The sequence below is a fragment of the Terrapene carolina genome, unplaced genomic scaffold, assembly GCF_002925995.2.
Source record: "Terrapene carolina triunguis isolate 2854851 unplaced genomic scaffold, T_m_triunguis-2.0 Scaffold179, whole genome shotgun sequence".
Classification (NCBI taxonomy): domain Eukaryota; kingdom Metazoa; phylum Chordata; order Testudines; family Emydidae; genus Terrapene; species Terrapene triunguis.
Window position 1 is genome coordinate 3,150,945 of NW_020664530.1, and position 22,603 is coordinate 3,173,547.

The following is a 22,603-nucleotide window of genomic DNA, read 5'->3' on the forward strand; positions in this document are numbered from 1 at the left end:
CCATCCTGATTTTTCACACTTGCTGTCCGGTCACCCTAGAGGATCAGGACCTGAGCCGCAACTGAAAAGGGACATTTCCTCTCTTTACCTGTTTATGTGGCTACTATAGTTTCAGCTTGAATGAGCTTCAGCAAACTCAAAGATGTGGTTATTAGGACAGTAGCACAAGGCTTGCAAATGTCACTGCTAGCCAATGAGGCTCACATCTCACCCTTGTGTTGTGTGTCTAGGTAATAAAGAGAAAAGCCAGAGGGACTGAAATAGCTGCCAGGTAGAGATTACCAAATGATTGATATACAGCTCTTTGCACATCTGATTAATCAACTCTGTGAAAAACAGAGCATGCATCTATACATTGGTGTATTTTATTAGAGAATAAGGTCTTGTTGCCAGCTCTGTGGTAGACAATCTAGGCCAGTTACAGTTTCACATCAACTTGCTTGTGTTAAAGCTATAGCTTCCATCTTGATTGTCACACTACATTTTCATTCTTATATGGAAATATAGGGCCAGATTCTCACCTGGTGTAAATTGGTGTGGAGCTATGTTGATGAACACCAGCTGAGGATCTGGGTCATAATATTTTCACCCTTACCATTTATACATCTATTCACCTTAAATATAAATTGCACTCTTTCAATGTCTTCATTATTAGATTCTCAAGTTGAGCAGTCTTTCTAAGCTAAGTCTATTATATCTTGGCTCTGTTGTATGCATTTAGATGAAATGCATGGGGGCAAAGAGTTAATATGACTGTTACTGAGTTCGTAAGAGAGTGATGAGAGAGAGATTGAGAGTAGCTAAACACAGATACAGTTACTTTTTCTTTAGCAGTTTTACACAATAGTACTTGACTTTTTTCATCTTAATTGACATCTGTTTCCCCGAGACTTCCAAATTAGCACTGAAATTGGCATTGGGAGTAACATCAGTGACAGCTAAGCAAAACAATCTTATGAATAGAAATTCTCCAAATGCCTAGCTGCAGCAGGTTGAACTCCTTAAGCCTGAACATAAGAAATAATCTACTTTAGCCTAATGTACCAACAGCTGCAGATAACTTGCTATCTAAATGCCAGATCACTTTTCCTTTCTGTAGCCCAAACTGTAAAGAGAAGTTGCAGAATGTATTGCATGGTAGTATAAACAAGCAGCCAGAAGACAAGCAATAACTGAAGGGGTCTGTTCTTGCCTCTCAAAAGTGGGAGGAGTGGAGAGATTCAGATCCGTATCCGAAGATCCAAAGATTTTGAATCTAAGTGGAGTCAAAAGCAGGAGAGATTTATTTTATGTTTCCAGTTAAGATGTGTCAAAAATCTCATGAATACACCCGTTCTCCCACCATTTCAGACTGAAAAGGGAGAATTCTCATAACAGCTCTTCTCATGAGTCTCCTCATTCAGGATGGAACCATCCTGAGCAAAAGTCTTATGAGAACCATGTGAGATTTGATGACTTTCAAATCTAAACCTGAACGCTAGCCTTAATTCACCTTTGAACCTGAACCCTAGCCTAAATCTCCAATTGGGTTCGGATCCTGATCCCAGCAACGGCTGCACAGCCTCTCCCATTATAAACACATCTTGATACCTTGGGCATGATCTTGCAATTCCTTTGTATGAAATACTCCAGCTGAAGAGTTTGACACAAAAGCACAGAAGCCTTGTGGGTTTGAGCCCATTGTTTATACTGTATATGGTATGTTAATATATGCAAGCCATATCAGAATATGCTACTAACTATAATAAGCTATTAGCATTGTTGGCCATGTATCATCTGCAAATATATGAAAATATACTGAAAACACAACCACTCTTTTCTACAAATGTAACCAGACTTACTGCTGAACATGGGCCTGTCCTCTTCACTGTCATATGGGGAAAGGAATATATATATATATTTCTATATAAAGAAATAAGGGCAGAATAGTCCCAGAACTTGTGGAAGGAGCAGAGCCAGTGCTACATGATTCTCATCAACTCCTCGGACAGGAGACAATGGCAGCACAGCACACAATCTAAGGCAGTGATGGAACTCAAACTGCAGTGTGTGGGCTGCAGTCATGTGGTATGTGGGTTGGTTTGCAGTATCAGAATAGAAACCATTATAAAACACTGATTAAAATGATGAAGTTAGTATGCCAAGTACTTTGGGGGTTTAGATGTAATGTGCTAGGTATTAGTCTGAGTACTGCTGACCTAAGGGATCTGTGCACACATGCAGAAGAGGGAGGCCTGTGAAAAGGGTTGGCAGTGGCATGTCCTGCAGAGGTCCTGGGATATGCCCACACATCCTAAGGTTAGTTTGTGCTCCCTGGCTCCTTTGCAGGCCTTCAAATCTCTCCCTAGAAGGGGAACATTTGATTAAAATCCATGGGCCAAATTCCCCCTCTCACTGATGTCAGTATTATACCACAGAGGAGTTGAGTTCTACAAGTTTAAAACTGCAGGGCCAAAATTTTATCTGGGGTAAACAAGTACAACTTCCATGTTTACAAAGGCATTGCACCTATGGAGTTTCACCAGCTTGCAATCTGGCTCAGTGATTTTCTGTGGGAGCTCATCTCTTCCTAGTGGTGTCTCTGTGGGAAGGAAGAATATAGCCTCTGGTTTTCACAAGACAAAGGAATTACAAGACAAAGGAAGGGAGAGGAAAGAAGTATACCTAAGAATCATCATTGACACTCAGCTCTTATTTAAGGACTAACAGATCTAGGTGAGCAAACACAATTAATTATGAGTGTTTCAGTGGGGAAAAAAGAGAATTGCTTGCTACTGCATAGACTTAAAGGTCTATTTCCCTCTGGTTAATTAATGCTAATAGGAGTTACCCAGGTAAATCTCCAGTGTACTGAGAAGAAAATAGTCCTCTAAGAATGCAGTTTTCCACTTGGTGGGTAGGAAAAGAATGAATAACCGAACTCTAGGGAATTCCTGTCATTTGATAATTACAGTGCAGAGTTACTTTTTTATTCACTGGTGCTTGTATTTAATAATGTGGTAGGTATTTAATGATGGAATTAAAATATTTCAGTTTGTTGCCATTTATAGTGGCAAAGCAGCAGGATGGCAATGTGGAGAGGACCCAAAATGACGACCATATGAATGATGCCACAAATGCCAAAGGTGGACCTGAGACCAGATCCATGAGACCAAAGTTCTATAGACCTCATTCTCCACTACTTTGCACCAACTTCCTGCCGTGTCTCTTCCTTGCTTTCAGTGGAGTTACACTGCCTTAAACTGGAGTAACAGAGTTAATCAGACCTTAAGACTATGTCTCCACCAGAAAACGTGGCAGACTTAGAGGTATTTTGAGTACTAGTCGGAAGGAACCCTGAGAAGAAAATAGAGGCTTACACCCTTCTTTTGAGCCTTAAGCATTGCACTAAGGTTTGGTAATTCTCAGTACAGTCTCTCTGTCACTAACCCTTCAGACATGTACCTAGGGTATTTGCACCTGTCTTGTCTGCCAGGCCTAGTAAAGAACTTTCCTTCATTTACCTGGAGGCAGAGCCTGGAAAGCACAGAGTTTGAAGCACCAACAACACTTACCCTCAAACTCTTGATACACAGGCAATATTAGCAAGTATCTAAAAGTGTATCCCAACACCAGTCAGTGTTACTCTGCAGTGGTGGTCAGTACAGTATGTTAAGGAGAGGAACAATCATCAGCCCTAATGTGATCTGTGTTAGTAATTTCCCATCTCCTTTGATTGGCATTACAGTATTTGTAATATGACAGCAGTGAACAGTCTTTGTTGTGTGAAAACATAATGTGCACATCTCTTAATCATCCAGAATCAATTCAACTTTGATCATAAAAAATAACAGCAACATAGAACAGTATGGTAGTGTAATGGGTAATTGGGAGAGAACTTAAGCATTTGGAGCCTACATCTACTCCTGTCTTGAATTCTCAGGCTACACAGTTCCAACACAGCCTTCTTCTCAAATTGACCATTCCTTTCATTGTTGTCATGGAAATATTAGGCTAAAAATATCCTGAGATGTGCAGCTGAGATAAGAAACATGTGCATATTGATTCTGAAGTGTGACAAATATATTTTAAAAAAAACCCACTGTGATATAATGAATAATAGAGCGAACTTTCTGGTATTTTTTGCTTTTCTTTTCAAAAGCAAAGAATTTCTTATTGATAATATTGACACCTTGTTGCACAAGGCTTTAATTACAAAACCCCCCTGCAATGAAATGTAATATAGAGTTTAGTGACTGTAACTAATTCCCAGTAGGAACTACATGGTGTATTTTTACACTACACATTATGATTACAAAACACAAGAAAATGTTTAAGTATTTTGCTGCCACCAAAGTGTGGTAGGCACTTGAAAAAAATGAACAGACATGGCCCCTGGTCCAAAGAATTTATAATCTAATTTGAAAATTGATGTAACAAGTGACAGTAACAAACAATATGGAGGTGGTGGAGTGAGAAAGGATGAAGGGGGACCATCATAAGGTCAGATGGTTAGTCAATTGTGGCATGTATACATCTTGAAAAGGAGACTATTAAAAACAAGTACTGACTCTCAGGGACATTTTTTGTTCCTATCCAAAACTCATTCAATCATGCCTTTTACAGTTAAATGATCAAAGGACCAGACTAGGAGATTATAACAGGAAAGGTAGGATTGAGTCTTGGACTACACATCTCATAGACTCATAGGCTGGGTCGACACTACAGCCGGGGTCCGACCTAAGATACGCAACTTCAGCTACGTGAATACCGTAGCTGAAGTTGCGTATTTTAGGTCGGCTTACCTGGCGGTGAGGACGCGGGAAAGTCGACCGCTGCCGCCGACTCCGCTGCCGCCTCTTGCCGAGGTGGATTTCCGGAGTCGACGGCAGAGCGATCAGGGATCGATTTTACCGCGTCTTCACTAGACGCGGTAAGTCGATCCCCGATAGACCGATTGCTACCCGCCGGATCGGCGGGTAGTGAAGACGTAGCCATAGACTCATAGACTTTAAGGTCAGAAGGGACCACTATGGTCATCTAGTCTGACCTCCCGCATGATGCAGGCCACAAAAGCTGACCCACCCACTTTCCCTTAACTCAGCTGTTGAAGTCTCCAGATCATGATTTAAAGACTTCAAGTCGCAGAGAATCCTCCAGCTTGCGACCCCTGCCCTATGCTGCAGAGGAAGGCGAAAAACCTCCAGGGCCTCTGCCAATCTACCCTGGAGGAAAATTCCTTCCCGACCCCAAATATGGCGATCAGTAGAACCCCGAGCATACAGGCAAGATTCTCCAGCCGGACCCTCATTTTACCAGCGATGGCACATTATTGCCTAATTGACTAAAATCACGTTATCCCATCAAACCATTCCCTCCATAAACTTATCTAGCCTAATCTTGAAGCCAGAGAGGTCTTTTGCCCCCACCATTTCCCTCGGAAGGCTGTTCCAAAATTTCACCCCTCTGATGGTTAGAAACCTTCGTCTAATTTCAAGCCTAAACTTCCCCACGGCCAGTTTATATCCATTTGTTCTCGTGTCCACATTAGTACTGAGCTGAAATAATTCCTCTCCCTCCCTGGTATTTATCCCTCTGATATATTTAAAGAGAGCAATCATATCTCCCCTCAGCCTTCTTTTGGTTAGGCTAAACAAACCGAGCTCTTTGAGTCTCCTTTCATATGAAAGGTTTTCCATTCCTCGGATCATCCTAGTGGCCCTTCTCTCTACCCATTCCAGTTTGAGTTCATCCTTTTTAAACATAGGAGACCAGAACTGCACACAGTACTCCAAATGAGGTCTCACCAGCGCCTTGTATCCCATCTGTAGGGGAACAGGATTAAGAACCCTCTTTAAATCCTTGCTGGGGCTACTGGAGCCTTGGGTGGGCAGGGGTAAGCAGATGCTGTGTACCTGCTTTTGCTCCCTCTCAGAGCGAGTGGGCAGGGAATAGGTAATGTTGGTCCCCCCAGTACATCAGCCAGCACGGGGGTGTCATAATTTGTTGCTGTTATAGCATTTCTAGCAGCAAGTCGTATCTTCACCCCTCTTTCCAGAGTGAGAGGAAGCAAAAGGGAATTGTGACTCAAAGGTGTATCTCTGAGGCACAGGACCTCCTAGGGCTGCTCCTGAAGTGGGGCAGCTAATGCGGCCACCATTGGCCAGGGTTGTGCCTAAAGGTTGTATATGTATATTTTTAATTGTGGTTTTAAGCCTATTGTAGCACTGGGAGAAGTGAAGAGAGACTGCACAGTGACTGCAGCTCTAGGAGGCATTTAGCTTGAAGTAGACGCTATACCTGGGGGAGCTAGAAGGATCCTTATCAATATAACAACATGCTGAGTGCACGCACTGTCTGTCTGCATCTTCATCATGGGGGAGTAAAGAGAGGACAGATCTAAGGCTCTACCTTTTCCCAACCCCTCCTTTTGGGGGTTTCTCTCTCTGTTGGCCATCTAAGGGTTTTATTTAGTTAGTTGATTTTATTTTTACTGTCACTGTAGTATCTGAGCGCCCACTGTAGCACCTCTGGTAGCATTCAGAGCAAAGCACAAAGCTTGTCTTTTTGGCAAGTGCCAAATTCTGCCCTCATTTACTACAGTGTGAGTCTGGAATGGCTGCACAGAATTACTTTGAATACAGATTGGTTTAAATAAGAGAAGCTGGCTGCAAACCTTTGCTGGAAGATTCTGAATTAACCCTTTGATACAAATTCCTGCACATGATGATACTCAATGGAATTACTCTAGTGTAACAGAGTGGAATTTGGCCCTGATTCATTGAAATATCTTGCATTTAATTTATCTGCATATCTTGCTGGCTGCGTAAATTGGATTTTCTAGTGTATTTGAAGGGATGTAATCTACTCAATTTAACAACAACAACAACAAAACAAAAGTAGTTTCATGACCTTCACCTGCCACTGAAACTCTTACCAATTTTAGTGATTTTACAATTACTGTATTTTTTTAAAGCCTATTTTTCCATGTTATGAGTAAAACCCACATAACCCAGGAAATTGACTAACCTAACTGTGCAGGAGAGATAGTGGAAGAGATTACACACAAAGTGCTGTGTTAAATCAACACAATGAACAAACAGAAATGCAAAGATTTTTTTCCTCTCTAAACTCCTTCAATTATTGTAACCTTAGGAATTACTTGTAACAAAGTAGGTAAACAATTTCCAGACAGAAGAGTTAGTTTAAATTTAATCTGCTTTAATTGTTTCATTTTGTAAGGTGCTTCACTTCATCTGTTGTCACAAGTAGATTAAATTGGGTTAGGGTTTGTCTTGTACAGTGTTTCATGGAGTTTAGGGGAGTACTTAGGATCATTGAGCCAAGTTTGGGCTTGTCTATTATCTAGTCAACTATCACACAATTACAAATGCTCTGCTGACTTCATTTTTCCAGAAAATAAATTGCCTGCTCAGTGATGCTGACAGTGAAGAACTCATAGTTAAGCTGATTTACATAAGAAACATTACACGCCTATTGGCAATAGAATTTCATTAAACTCAGGATTTCAGCACAGCCCTTGTAGTTTGCTCTTTGTAATGAATTAAATGTCTCTCTCGAGTTGGTGATTACTGAAAAAAAAGTTTTCATGCCTGTCAGCACTCTGCGCTGCATTGAGTAAAGGGAGAAGAATAGGTAGATATCACTGAAGAGTTTGAATTTAAATAAATAAATGGAATTCTTACTTGTTTGAGGCCAGATTCTGCCATCCTATCTGATGCTGAGTGAATAGTTCCATTTATTTCAGTGGAATAAGGTATTATTCAGTGTCAGCAAGGCTAGCTGAACCTGAGTCCTTTTCATCTTCAAATTTCAGCTAATAATTCTGGGAATTATTCTGCTAAATTTCTGGGAAATGAACGACTCATAACAAGCTAGATTCCAATACCTTTATTCATGTTCCTCCACAAAAAGTCCTGACATAAAGGTCTCAGAATCTGCCCCAATGTAAATAATTAGTTCTGCTCTTATTTATACATGGGTTAAAGGTCTTTCTGTTTAAAGAGATGTCTGCATACTTAATATTTGTGAAAGGTGCCAGATAGAAAGCAGGATTTCCCTACTTATCCTACTTATTCACCAAGCAGAAACCAGCAGTGCAAGTTACACCTCACTCATCCCTGCCTCACCTTAGTTGTGAAACTAGGTGCCAAATACAATGTTTGGGTTTTGTGAACTATCCACTAGAAACTGGACTGAAGCAACTTTCATCTTTCCCATGGTTCACTGATGAGGGCTTGTCTACACAGCAAGTTACTGCGCAGCAAGCCAGGATGTGAATCTACAGTGCACTAGTTTGCCAGGCAGTATTGTCCTGTGTGGACACTGCCACAGCGCAGTGAAAGTCCTGGTGTGTGGATTAGGGCATGGCTACACTTGCAGATGTAGAGTGCTGTGAGTTAGATCAGCCCTCAGAGAGCACAGTAGGGAAAGCGCTGCCGTGTGTTCACACTGCCAGCTGCAAGCGCACTGGCATGGCCACATTTGTGGCACTTGCAGAGGCATTGGGAGTGGTGCATTAGGGCAGCTATCCCACAAAGCATCTCTTCCCATTCTGGCATTGTGGCTTGTGGGAAGAGGGTGGGGGGGCGCGGGGCATTCTGGGTCCTGTCCCAACGCCCCATGATGCATTGCTTCGCATCCCAGCAATCCCTGTGCTTCCGTCCACATTTGGTGCCATCTTTCAATGTTTTTTGTACTGCGCGCTCTGTCTTCCCTTTCGGTCTGCGGGAATGGATCCCGAACTGCTGAGGAATATGCTGATGGATCTCACCAGCACGTCACGAATGGCAGTCGAGTTACTCCTTAAGCTACAAACTGACAGTGAGGAGTCCGACGATGGTGTCGACTCACATAATGCTTACGACACGAGATTGCTTGTGGCATTCACGGACATGCTCACCGCAGTGGAACGCCGCTTTTGGGCTCGGCAAACAAGCACTGAGTGGTGGGATTACATCGTCATGCACATCTGGGATGACGAGCAGTGGCTGCAGAACTTTCGCATGAGAAAAGCCACTTTCATGGGAACTGTGTGCTGAGCTCGCCCCCATCCTGCAGCACAAGAATACGAGATTGAGAGCTGCCCTGCCGGTGGAAAAGCAAGTGGCTATTACAATCTGGAAGCTGGCAACTCCAGACAGCTACCTATCGGTCGCTAACCAGTTTGGAGTGGGAAAGTCAACTGTTGGAATCGTGTTGATGCAAGTTTGCAGGGCCATTAATCACATCCTGCTCAGAAGAACTGTGACTCCAGGTAACATGCAGGACATTGTGGATGGCTTTGCACAAATGGATTTTCCTAACTGCGGAGGGGCGATAGATGGAACACATATTCTAATTCTGGCACCAGCCCACCTAGCCTCCGAGTACATAAATCGGAAGAAGTATTTCTCTATGGCGCTTGTGGATCACCGTGGGGGTTTCACTGACATTAACGCAGGCTGGTCCGGAAAGGTGCATGACGCACACATCTTTTGGAACACAGGCCTGTTCAGGAAGCTGCAAGCTGGGACTTTCTTCCCAGACCAGAAGATCACCGTAGGGGAAGTCAAAATGCCCATTGTGATCTTTGGAGACCCCGCTTACCCTTTAATGCCGTGGCTCATGAAACCCTACACAGGGAGCCTTGACGGCAGCCAGGAATGGTTCAACTACAGGCTGAGCAGGTGCTGAATGACTTTTTGATTTTCATTAAGGGACTGCTGCATTACTTCATGCAGCATGTCCTCTTTGCTTCTACGTGGCCACTTCCTGATTCTTTCGAATCTTTCAGCCGTTGATAACAAGGACGGCTGGTATCTCACGGTTGCATCTGTAAAGCCAAAATGCAACACTTAACAGAGGCAGCATTGTTCACATCAGACAGAGCAATGATTCGGCCATACTTCAAGACAAGCACAGTCTACACAATAGTAGAAATTGTCCATCCCAAAGCGAGCTCACATAAACTACAGGAGCCCCAAAATGGTGAGTAAGCACAGGGGCAAAAGGGACTGATTGTTTCATGGCCGTACTGTCCTCTGGGGTTCTGTGCCTTGGGGAGAGCCAACAGCTGCAGGGGGCCCCTGTACTGAACACTTTCCCCACATTTTCTACAGGATGAGTTTGTCCTGGAAGATATCTCGCTGCTGAGGGTGACCTGGGAAGCAAGGGAGGGTCTTCTACTACAATGCGGCTTCCACCCTGGCTCATATGCAGCTTGCCTATGTGCAGCAATTGTCCCCCCACCCCTCACGGCACAGTGGCTTGGACATGTTAGCCTTACTGGGACAAGGAGCACAGTAGCTCTGCCAAGGAACCTGTGCAAGTGGATTGCCCAGCTTCTGCATGAGACCTTTGAAGAGATCACTGAGACCGATTACCGCGATGTGAGAGAGCACATCAGTGCCCTATTTCGCATCTAGGCATGCATGCAGCCCTAACCCTCCTCATCCCAAGAGCCCGCACCGAACAACTTCCTTCCCAAAATAAAAGCCGCTTACCGGGCACCACCTCTGGTGTTTGTTCTTCCCCAAGCACCGTCTACTGCGACTGGCTACCTTCCTCCTGGCTTGAGAACAGCTCCTGGCTGCATGCATCTAGGAATGCCAGGGTATCTTCCTCCTCCTCAGCACCCTCACTCCCGCTTTCCTTCTCCTCCTGCCTTGTTGAACTGGGCTCTGAAGTGTCCATGATGGTCTTCGGAGTGGAAGTGTGGTCGCCCCCAAGTATTGCATCCAGCTCTTTGTAAAAATGACAGGTCGCGAGGGCAGCACTGGAGCGGATGTTTGCCTCACGGGCTTTGTGGTAGGCATTCTGCAGCTCCTTCACTTTAACCCTGCACTGCAGTGCATCCCGGTCATCCATCATGTCCCTTGATATCTGCCTGAAGGTATCATAATTCCTGCAGCTGGGACTGGACAGCTTCCTTCCCCCAAACACTGATGAGGTCCAGCACCTCGCCATTGCTCCATACTGGGGATTGCCTGGCACGTGGAGTCATGGTCACCTGGAAAGATTCGCTGAGAGCACTCCACGCCTGGCTGAGCAAACAGGAAGGGGATTTTCAAAATTCCTAGAGAATTTAAAGGGTGGGTCCGACGGTTGATCACCTGAGGGCAGGGCATGACCAGTGATGACCGTAATGGCTAGAACAGGCATTGTAGGACACTTCTGGAGGCCGATCAGAGCCTATTAATAGACCAGGGCATCCACACTGGTGCCGTGGCACTCCAGCCGGGGCACAGGAAGCGTTATGCTTCTCGTCAAGGTGGATTACCAGGAGCGCTCCAGCCGTGGAGTCTGGGCAGTCTACATGACTTGCCAGTGTGGACACGTCATGAGTTAAGGCGCCCGGGTCTGCTTTAATGCGCTCTAACTCGCAAGTGTAGCCAAGCCCTTAGTGACTGCACTTTCAAGTAGGAGTATCCCAGACTGCACTCTGGGACTGTCATGCTGTAGCAGTATCCACATGGGATGTTACTAGACAGCAAGTTGGTGCACTGTAGATACATACCCCAATTAGCCACACAGTAACTCATTGTGTAAACAAGCCCTTGGATATTAACGACTATTAGTCCCTACCATCCTGAACTGAATATGAATCAGCAACCTACTCCACATCCCCCAATTGCATGTTACCTAACCATTCACTAACTTGTGTTGTATTTCTATCAATACACATTCTGTAATTATCCCCATTTGAACCATCTGTCAACATTTTAGAGAAGAGAAATAATGAATCTCAATTAATTTCCTGTTAGCATACTGATGAGTCTCAAAGTCGTCATGATTTGTCGAAGATGGCTTATATGAGAGACAACATGGCCCAGTAGATAGGGCACTGAACTGGGACTCAGGAATGCTTGCTTTAGTTTCTGGTTGGTTCTTTTATTATCTTGTTGGTGATAGGAAAGGAAGAGGCTTCCTGTGCATTTTCAACTTTTCAGCATACATGTGGAAGGGCAACAAGAGTCTAGCATTCTAGTAATTTATTAATAATAAATATTCGCTAGTGCTGGGCAGGCAATAGTTTTCCTGTTCTAAAAGAGTTTTTGAGATTTTGAAAAATTTTCTATCCCAAATCATGGGGGGGGGGGGAGGCGGGGGAGCTCAGTGGTTTGAGCATTGGCCTGCTAAACCCAGGGGTGTGAGTTCAATCCTTGAGGGGGGCATTTAGGGATCTGGGGCAAAAATCTGTCTGGGGATTGGTCCTGCTTTGGGCAGGGGGTTGGACTAGATGACCTCCTGAGGTCCCTTCCAATCCTGATATTCTATGATGACAGGTAAAAATCTCTCAAAATTTCACTAAGCAATCAAAATTAAAAAACAAATTGAACTGAGTCAATCAAAATGTTTCATAATAACTTCAAAATGCTTTGCTTTAATTTCAGCCCTTTTAATTTCTATTTTTTTTCTATTTTTTTACTATACTCTAACATACATTTCAAAATGAAAAGTAATTTTTACCTGAAAATTGAACTTTTTTGTTTTAAAAAATGTCAAAAGACCACATTTCAACAATTTCAAAACTTTTTTTTTTTGCAAAATGTTTTTGTCAAAACCAACCCTTTCCCACACACAGTTTTGTAAAAAAAACCCTCCCAAATGGATATAATAATCACACTGTGAATCTTAAAGACTATATCACAATGCATACAGAAAGAGAAAACCACCTTTCTTGTGCCACCTTAATTCTGGCATTTCCTAACTTCCGAGTGCTTGACTTTGCAATCTTAATATTTTGTTAATGTGACTTTGTGTGTATGTGTGCACATGTGTAATTTCCTAGGTTTTTAAAAGAGAAGACTGAAATCAGAAATTCCATCATGCAGCATTATATTGACACCCATGTGGTTCATCATCAGTGTCGGAACCTTTAGATCCAGCACACAGACCTCTGTCACTTCAGCTACCAGAGAAACTGATAGCAGGTGTAGGTGTTTGTTCTCCGTGGACCAGAATTAGAGGGGGATGGGAAACTTTGCCAGTCGGTTTCAAAGATATTTGCTGACAGTAGAGGAATGGCGTCTCTTCCCCACGCCTCATTCCTTGTCCCAGCGCCATTCTCCTCAGCTAGCCAGTGCTAGTCTCAACTCCTCAGGCTTCTCGTCGCAGTCATCACGCTCCTTGTTTCTAGTCTTTTTGCCTAGCCAGGCCCAATTCTCTCCTCTCCGCTGTTCTTCTGATCTGTGTCTCTCCCTCACCGTAGCCTACAGTCACTCCTCCCATCCATGCTCCCTGTCTCCAGTGGCTCCCAGTTCCAATCTCTCTCGCTGGCCTCCTCCTCCAATCTTTCCAATCCTACTTTCCCCTTGTGGCTCCTCATCACAATCTCTTTGCCCAGGCAGCCCTAGTTCTGCCCCTGGTACCCCTACTCCTCATCAGATCCTTCTCCCTTCTGATTACTCCACTCTGTGGTCAAGTGTCCTTATAAACACGCTATTTGGTCTCAGTTCCTTTTATTTACTGCCTCTTTCAGGGGTATTTTGCTAACTTGATATCATAAGCATGCTTGATTGGAAACAGTAGCCTTACTTCTTCACTTTATCACTTAAATTAAAAGAAGTCAATATGAATGCAACCCCTTTTTTTTATCCTAAGAGGGTTGCCCATGCAATAAAATCTGTAGTTGAAATTTACAGCATTTTGTCCAAAGCTGTATCACTTATAATTTACTTCCCTGTTGTATACATTATAATTATAATATTAGATTCCATCAAGTCCTCCATTTTACTATTGTATCTTGCACATCATAATATCAGAGTTTGATATTAATTTAATATGATTTTTTCTTCATTCATTCACAGATGGGGGGAGGGAATGGAAGTTTCTTTAGCTGCACCAGCAGCACAGTTGCAAAAGGCTGTAGCAACTCTCGGTTACCTGAGACTATTGAAGAAATTTAGCCATTAGATCTTGAGTTTTTATTCTCTTAGCCCTTTGTTTTTTTATCTTTTTCAAAGACTTTGATGTCTGAGCAGTTCTTAAATAGTAACAGCTCATCATTTTAGAGCCTTAGTTACTGCACAGTTCCAACTGTAATGATCACTGGCAATGACTGCTGTAATTAAAGGCCATACTACGGTAACCTGATCAAACTATAATATCACAAGGTTGTGTACTGTACTGATTTTATAGGACTTCTACGGTGAATTGCTTTTGTGTGTCATAAAACAGTTGTTTTCCTTCCGTTTTGTATCTCTGATTAGGTTCAATCCCTCCCTCCTCCCCACACTTCCCAGGGACAGCCTATTTATCATCACTTTTGATACCATTAATATTTTATGCAACAACATAATCTGTCCAACAACAGCCACAACACTTCTTTTGGTAAGAGATTAAATTGTTCATCAATGACTGGTTTTTAGATGCTGCCCTTTTCCCCCTCTCTCTGGCAGGTGCTATATGTTCAGAAATGCTTAGCTCAGGCTTAGTCATGCTGCTGCTTAACTGAAACAGAAAATGTCATTGGAGTAAATGGCAGTCAGATTGTTGAAGTGTCTCTTGTCTATCAAACTTCCCTGTCAAGCAGGAATGAAAACACCAAATAGTAAAGCACAGTGAGATTCCCTGTCTCCCTGCAGAATACTGCTGCTTAGTCGTTCCTAGCAGTTGAGTTTAGGAGGTTTCGTAATCTAGCAGGGGAAACCGGATTAATCTTGGCAACATTACTTTTTATATCCAAGAGAATAAATCTGCTCTTCTAGTGGAAGTTAAGCTTCTGAAGTCAGGATGACCTTTGAGCAAGAGAAGAATAGAGGATTATAAAAATGAGTGAAATTCTGAGGGAAGAAAAAAAGGCAAGCTTAACAAATAAAACTAAAGGAATGAATGAAGACAACAAGGAAAGATGATATTTAAAAGGGAAGGGACGTTAAATTATACCCTTGGGAACAATCCTACTCTGGCAGGATAGTGGTGATGGTGGTGGGGACTACGTGACCTGACATATCTTTCCCATCTCTAATGTCTTGTCCTTCCCTGATACTGAAGTTAGGTTTACTGGCCTCTAATTGAAAGATTGCCTATGGAGCCTTTTTTTAAAATCGGTGTTACATTAGCTATCCTCTAGTCATCTGGTACAGAAGCTGATTTAAGTGATAGGTTACACACCATAATTATTAGTTCTTCAATTTCGTATTTGAGTTCCTTCAGAACTCTTGTGTGAATACCATCTGGTCCGGGTGACTTATTACTGTTTAATTTATCAAATTTGTTTCAAAACCTTCTCCATCTGGGAGAGTTCCTCAAATTTGTCATCTAAAAAGAATGGCTCAGGTGTGGGAATCTCCCTCACATCCTTTACAGTGAAGACTGAGGCAAAGAATTCATTTAGTTTCTCTGCAATGGCCTTATCTTCCATGAGTGCTCCTTTAGCATCTCGATCATCCAGTGGCTCCACTGATTGTTTAGCAGGCTTCCTGCTTCTGATGTACTGTACTTTAAAAAAAATGCTGTTAGTATTTGAGTCTTTGGCTAGTTGCTCTTCAAATTCTTTTTTGGCCTGCTTAATTATACGTATACAATTCCTTTTAAGCCTGACAGTGTCTCTTTAATTTTACGACAGAATCCTCGATGTATATGGTAACTGACTGCCTACTAAATTTAATGCTAGGTAACCAAAGCCAGGTTCCCTGCCATGAAAGCTTGATCATAATCATACAAACTACTGGAGAAAATTATTTTTCATGAGCTAATAGAAAACGTTTATTTATTCTACCTCTAAATGTTCCATACAAATTGTATGTAATAGTCTCCAGGGGAGAGAAAAATCAAAATTTGAATAATTTGTAGAACTGGTATCCTATTTGTATGTGTGGCAGTTCTATTGTGATATTATCAACTTTTGCTGTCTGCTCAGTAAGTAATCAGTTTTACTGCTGAGCTGTTAAAAATCCCGTAGAGAAAATTACAAATTGAGAATTCAGTCTGGATTTGCAGTTCTTCAGGGCGATACACTCAGCCCCACTTTAACACTCTCTAATAAAAACTACTGCTCCCAAATACATCATAAGTGATAGCTCTTCAACATAAATGACTATCTCACTGCTGTTCCAATGATCAAGAGTCAGGGATACTGTGGCAGGTCTATTAACTCTTAAAATTGTCCTATTAAAACTATGGCCTCAATCCTGCATACATGCATGTGGTCGACTTTAAGCCCTCCAGTAATGCCTTTGAAGTCACTAAGGTACATATGTGATGTGATTGTTAATTTGAGGGAATTCTGTATGTAGTCAGGGAAGAATGTAAAGAGGGAAGGATGGTCTCCTAGCTATAGTATAGGGGGAGTCAGAAGACCCTGGTAAAGATTTCAAAGTGCCTTTGGGCAGTGGTTCTCAACCAAGGGTACGCATACCCCTGCGGGTGCTCAGAGGTCTTCCAGGAGGTACATCAACTCATCTAGATAATTGTCTAGTTTTACAATAGGCTACATAAAAAGCACTAGCAAAGTCAGTACAAACTAAAATTTCATACAGACAATGACTCATTTATACTGCTCTATATCCTATACACTGAAATGTAAGTACAATATTTATATTCCAACTGATTTATTTTATAATTACACCTCTACCCCGATATAACGCGACCCAAACACGAATTCGGATATAATGCGGTAAAGCAGCGCTCCAGGGGAGCGGGGCTGCGTGCTCTGCCGGATCAAAGCAAGTTCGTTATAACACGGTTTCATCTATAACGCGGTAAGATTTTTTGGCTCCCGAGGACAGTGTTATATCGGGGTAGAGGTGTATATGGTAAAAATGAGAAAGTAAGCAATTTTTTGGTAATAGTGTGCTGTGACACTCACGTATTTTTATATATGATTTTGTTAGTAAGTAGTTTTTAAGTGAGGTGAAACTTGGGGTTCGCAAGACACATCAGACTCCTGAAAGGGGGACAGTAGTCTGGAAAGGTTAAAAGCCACTGACTTAGGGCATGTCTAGACAGCAAGCAGGATTCTGTGGCAGCGAGCCTCAGAGCTCAGGTCTATGCTCAGGCTCACTCTACAGCACTAAAAATAGTTGTGTGGCTGTTCAGGCTCGGGCTGGAGCTTGCGGAAAGGAGTGCATTCAGAGCTGGAGCTCCAGCCCGAGCCTAAATATCTACACAGCCAATTTTAATGCCATAGCACAGGTCCAGGCTGTAGACCCAAACTCAGAGACTTGCTGCTGTGGGATCCTCCTTGCTGTGTAGATGTATCTTAAGTGACTTGGGAACCTAAATCCCATTGACTTTTCAATGAGACTTATGGTCTTAAGTGCCTAATTCACTTTTGAAAATGGAATATTTTAGGCTCCTGAATAATTCAGGTGCTTTTGAAAATTTTACTCCTAATTCATTTTTCTGGCTGCACCACAGTCTTTCTGTCGATCAGGCAGAAAATTTAGTTAGGACTAAATTTTCAAAAGTGTCTTCTACTTTTGGTGTCTCGATTTTTTTTGGTGCCCAGTTTAAAATACTTAGGACCTAATTTTCAGAGATGCTGAGCAACCACAACTCACAATGTAGTGATCTGTGGCCAGAGTGTCAGATGTTAACATGTCCTGTCTTTTGTCACAACTGTATTGCTTTAAACCATTTGGCTACTGGCATACACTGCTGCCTCGGTAGCACTAAAACACTGTCATTTAGGTATTGTTTATTTATATGGGTATTATGTGTATAGCACTCATAACTGTGGTATCTTAAAGGAGCATTTCTGGGTTCCATAGAGGCCCATAGATGGCAGCAGTTGCTGGCAGCAAGACAGTTAAATGAGGAGGTACCAACAGTCTGGTGCAGAACTGGAATTCCATTTTGCCCCATGTACCTGTGTGCTAGACAGCACTGACACCATTATATGATGTTTGTGGCATGAGATGTTTCTAGGGCCATTGAATACACATCTGTGGTAGAATGATTTCTCTTTGTTCAGGTGAGAAACTGTAATGCTTTGAAAGTGGGTGTCATCTCTATTATAATCACTGCAATCTAAGCATGAAAGAGTCTGCACTCAGAGCATACAGAGCTCCTGACAACTTCAGTGAGGGTCCTGTATACAGAGATGGCAGAATTTGACCCAGAAGTGTGTAAGGCGCTGTACAGAACAAATAGAAAAAAAGGTCTGTTTCCCAAAGAGTTTACAGTCTAAAGGCCTGATCCTGCAAATACTTGCTACCGGGCACAGTGCTTGCTAATATGAGCAGTTCTATTGATTTCAAAAGTACTGTTCATGGCAGTAAGCACAATGCCTGGTGGTAAGTGCTTGCCGGATTGGGCCAAACAGTCAGAGAAGGAATGAGGTATGATAGGATTTAAGCAGTATGTTATTTTGTTCCCACTTTGGCACCTTGCATTGTACAAAGCTGTGTACTTATATGGTCCTTAATACCATTGTATCTGAGCATTTAGCACTGCAACTACAACTGTAGAAAGGACTGTGTCAAGTAATTGTTGGAAAAAAGATATTAAGAAAAACTGATCCTGAAAAGCCCATTCCACTACAGTATGGGGTTGCTGAAGGGCAGAGGATAACCACAGTATTCTCCAGTCCAGTGAAAACATATTTGTAAGGTGCTCATATTGGTATCTATCTGGGTCCAATGGAAGACAAGAAAATTTAGCCATCCTTTGGGCTCCAGGATGAGTGGAAGGTACTCCACTCATGTAATAGATCATGTGATGGATCATACAGCAACCATTAAAAGAGAAGCTGATTTCTTTTCTTCCATGTCTGGATTCAGTAGTCGAGATAGGCTTCTTTTAATTAGTACATTCAGCTGAGAGACAACAAAAATGGAAAGAGTACACTGCTAATCCCTAGAAGATTATTGCTTGGTAATGTTCCTGCCAGTCAGAGGCGCCCACTTTCTAATGTGCCGGAGAGGGGGTTACTCCCTCCCAGCCCTGCCCTAGGCCCTGCCCCCACCCCACCCCTTCCCCAAGGCCCCACCCCCACCCTGCCTCTTCCTGCCCCGTTCTGCTCCCTTCCCTTAGCATGCCCTACCCTCCCTCTTTCCCCCCCAGCACCTCCTGTACACCACGGAACAGCTGATCCACGGTGGGCAGGAGGCGCTGTGATGGAGGGGAAGGCACTGATCGACAGGGCCGTTACAGGCTCTGGGGGGAGGGGGAGGCACTGATAGGGGGCTGCCGGTGAGTGCTCAGCACCCACTATTTTTTTTCCGTGGATGCTCCAGCCCAATGGATGCTCCAACCCTATGCTGCCAGTACTAGCAAAGTCCCTAAGTATCTGATCCAAATCCCATTGAAATCAATGGAAATAGATTAAGAAAAGATATGGCTTAGCACTGTTTGTGAAAAATGCTTTAACATAGGAATTGTTATACCAGGTCAGACCAGTCATCTGTCTAATCCGGTGACTTATCTCTGACAGTGGCCAGAACCAGCCTGCTTCAGAGAAATCTTATAATGTACAAATATGGAATAACCTGCCCAGAAGTGAAGTTTCTCCCTGACCTCATCAATTAATAGTTGGCTTAGCCCCTGAATCATGAGGGGTTTATCCCTGTTTTTAGTTTGAGGAAATCCTTATCACATTTTGCAGACTTTAGACATATTTTTACACAACTGGTAACTACTGCTCAGAGGAGGTTGATGATTAATCTCTCGTGTAACATAGGGACCAAATAACTTTTATATCTCATGCAAGACAACATGGGAAACCAGCATTTGAAGCTATCTGCAGTATCTTAGCCTGACCATCAGATGGAGACAAATGGCTTCGATTCATCTGCCCATTAGCCCTCATGAGTGGACATGATGCGTCCCAAGTGTAACAGATTATAAAACTTCTTCCTGGTAATATTTCTAATGTAAAATCATTTTCTTTTTTAGCTGAAACAAAGATCTGCTTCAAATACTACCATGGAGTGAGTGGAGCACTACGTGCTACGACCCCCAGTGTCACGGTGAAAAATAATTCTGCTCCCGTAAGTTGCTCCAGCCTTTTCTGCTTCTCTATTATCTATTTCCAGCTATTATTGTGCAATTTATTGCTTTCTTTCCCTGTCCTTTGTATTTTTGTGTTAATTTTTATTATGACTTTCTGCTCTTAAATTCTCTGGAATATACTAAAGGGATATCAATCCTGTGATAGTCCGAGAGGAACTGGAATGTCAGCTATGTAACATGCCATGGTTTATAAGAGTTAGTAACACACACTATGTAACACACACTCAGTTTATAAGAGTTAGTAACAATCAGAGAACGCAGTACTTCCACAGCCCCTCCTGACTGACTTTATGCTACAGATTTAAAGAAACAGCACACACATCCTTACACATCATGAAGTTTCTTCTTTCAAATGTAATTATAGATTTAAAAAAAACATGATCTGTCTTTTTTTAAATACCAGGGGCTACGCCCTGTGTTCTAGAGGGGGGATGTCAACCTTTTCCCATCCGGGTCGCAAAAACGTCTACTTCAATTTTCTACCATCACCCTATGCCCCAGAATCATTTATGTTCATATCCCAGGATCCTTTGCAGGTTTAGAGTCAAAAAGACCAACAAGTTGTAACACATCATCAGTTCTTACATTCTTATCTGTTTGTTGTATGGTATGTGACACAATAATGCATAATATGTTCGAAGCATAATAATGGAACAGAATAGCTTAATACTAAGTAGGAGAAAACAACCAAACAAGTTGGACATTGTTTACCTCAATAGACTTACCATATTGATGCACCCAAATAAAGAGAAAAAAGCATGAGAAAAATGTAATGTGTAGATTCTCCATTACCTGTGAACCTCATACCTCCAATCACTGCTGAAACCACCACTGTCAGCTCAAACTTCAACCCCATCCCCTATGTCTTCTATGCCCTTAAATTGGCTGTAGCTACAGCTGAAACTGGAAATTCAAAGAAACCAGCTGTTTGAACTGAAAACACACATACACCTTTCTAGTGCAACTTAACAGACCAGAAAGCTCATTCAGTCTGGAAAGGGTTGGGTTTTTTTAATTTTAAACTAATAGATTTCTCAGAGTTGTGAAAGAAGTTACAGCCCTCACCCTGTCTACTTCAAAGACAAAGACATTTGGGGCTGGAGCTGGAAATGCTGGTGTCAGCAGAGACTGTGGGGTTGAGGAGCCCAATGATCCCAGATAGATTAGATCAATAGATCAGTCTAGCTAGTTCTCTCATTTTCAGTTAACTGATTTTTTTTTGTTTAAAGAAAATGTGGAAAAATAGAGAAAAGGATTTACCAACATAAGGTTTAAGACATACACTCTTTGAAAAAGATATGCTCATGAAATGCCTTTCAGAAATAACAATTAACTATTCGGGATCTTATCCTCCTGCACTTACTCATCATGGGTTGGAGTATAACTTTACATCAGCCCCAACTCAGGGGAAGCACATAGATGCACCACCCAGGAACAGACCAGAGAATGAATTGTGACTCAGAAAGTCAAGTTTTCTTCCCTTCTTGCCCCTCACTTAGCTTACTGCCCATTTTGTATGCAGTCAACTACTCGGGCTGGTAAGTAGCATGTGCTCAGCCAGGAATCATTCTGCTCCCTGTCTCTCTAACCCCTCCCTGTCCATTTGTTCACCAGTGAGGTGTATCTGGAGAGTAGCTCCTACTGTCCACGCCATGCTGGAGTCACAATCTGAGCATGAGAGTGCCCTGCTCTCCTTATTCCCCTGCATGGCCAAGTAAGGACTGTGACTGTCTAGCTTCATATGTAGTCTGACTGAAGTCCACCAGATTACTTATACAAGCAAGGACTGATGGGCAGGGCCCTTCCGCTTGGCCAATGAATTAAATTCAGCAGATCAGATTCACCAGTCTGATCCAGTTGCTTTCTGCTGTTCCAATGTCAGAAAGCAGCCAATGAACTAGGCCACAATACAAGTGAAGGCCCCAATCCTCCTACAGCAGCATGAATGCAGACATTCTGCCCTCATGGAATAGCTAATAGGATCATGGTCTAAGACTTGTACTCATGTTCTGTTTTGCTTGTGATTTCTGTTCCTGAAGTCCCTGCTCAGGAATTATTCCCTTTGAAGTCAATGGGAGTCTTACCAGCAGTGTGGGCTAGACCCCAAGTGCAGTGTGAGAAACAATCCTAAGCAGAGAAGATTGCCTACCTTATCTGTAAAATAGGTACTAGAGATAGAGTTCTGTGAAATTCTGCTTTCTTTGAAGTCAATGGGAGTTTTGCCATTGATTTCAGTGGAGTCACAATTTCACCCTTAGTCTCTGGAGCTCAGCAGGATCCTAGTGTGTCATTGGAGGCTGCTTATTTTAGATTAATAGACTTTTTAAATTTGGCACAGCTTGAAAAGAAGATCACACAAGAGTGTATGACCATCTAAAGGCATTTGGATACAGGTTTCCTTCTGGATACAGTGTTTACAACTAGCATACTCACATGCTGACTATCCCAAGCAGATTGTCTTAGAGCCTTCCAGGTGGTATTCAGTACAAATGCTGCTGACAGAGTATTTAACCAAAATATATATTAGGGATAGCTCAGTGGTTTGAGCATTGGCCTGTTAAACCCAGGGTTGTGAGTTCAATCCTTGAGGGAGCCATTCAGGGAACTGGGGTAAAAATCTGTCTGGGGATTAGTCCTGCTTTGAGCAAGGGGTTGGACTAGATGA

At 42.6% G+C, this 22,603-nt stretch overlaps 1 protein-coding gene across 1 annotated transcript in view; it reads left to right on the forward strand.

Moving 5' to 3' along the window:
- The window catches only part of LOC113407004 (E3 ubiquitin-protein ligase HECW1-like), a 373,262-nt gene that overhangs the window by 173,188 nt on the left and 177,471 nt on the right, over positions 1-22,603 (forward strand). Inside the window, exon 4 of the mRNA XM_026654044.1 lies at positions 19,822-19,916. Coding sequence (XP_026509829.1) covers positions 19,822-19,916 — 95 coding nt within the window. The remainder of the gene's footprint in view (positions 1-19,821; positions 19,917-22,603) is intronic.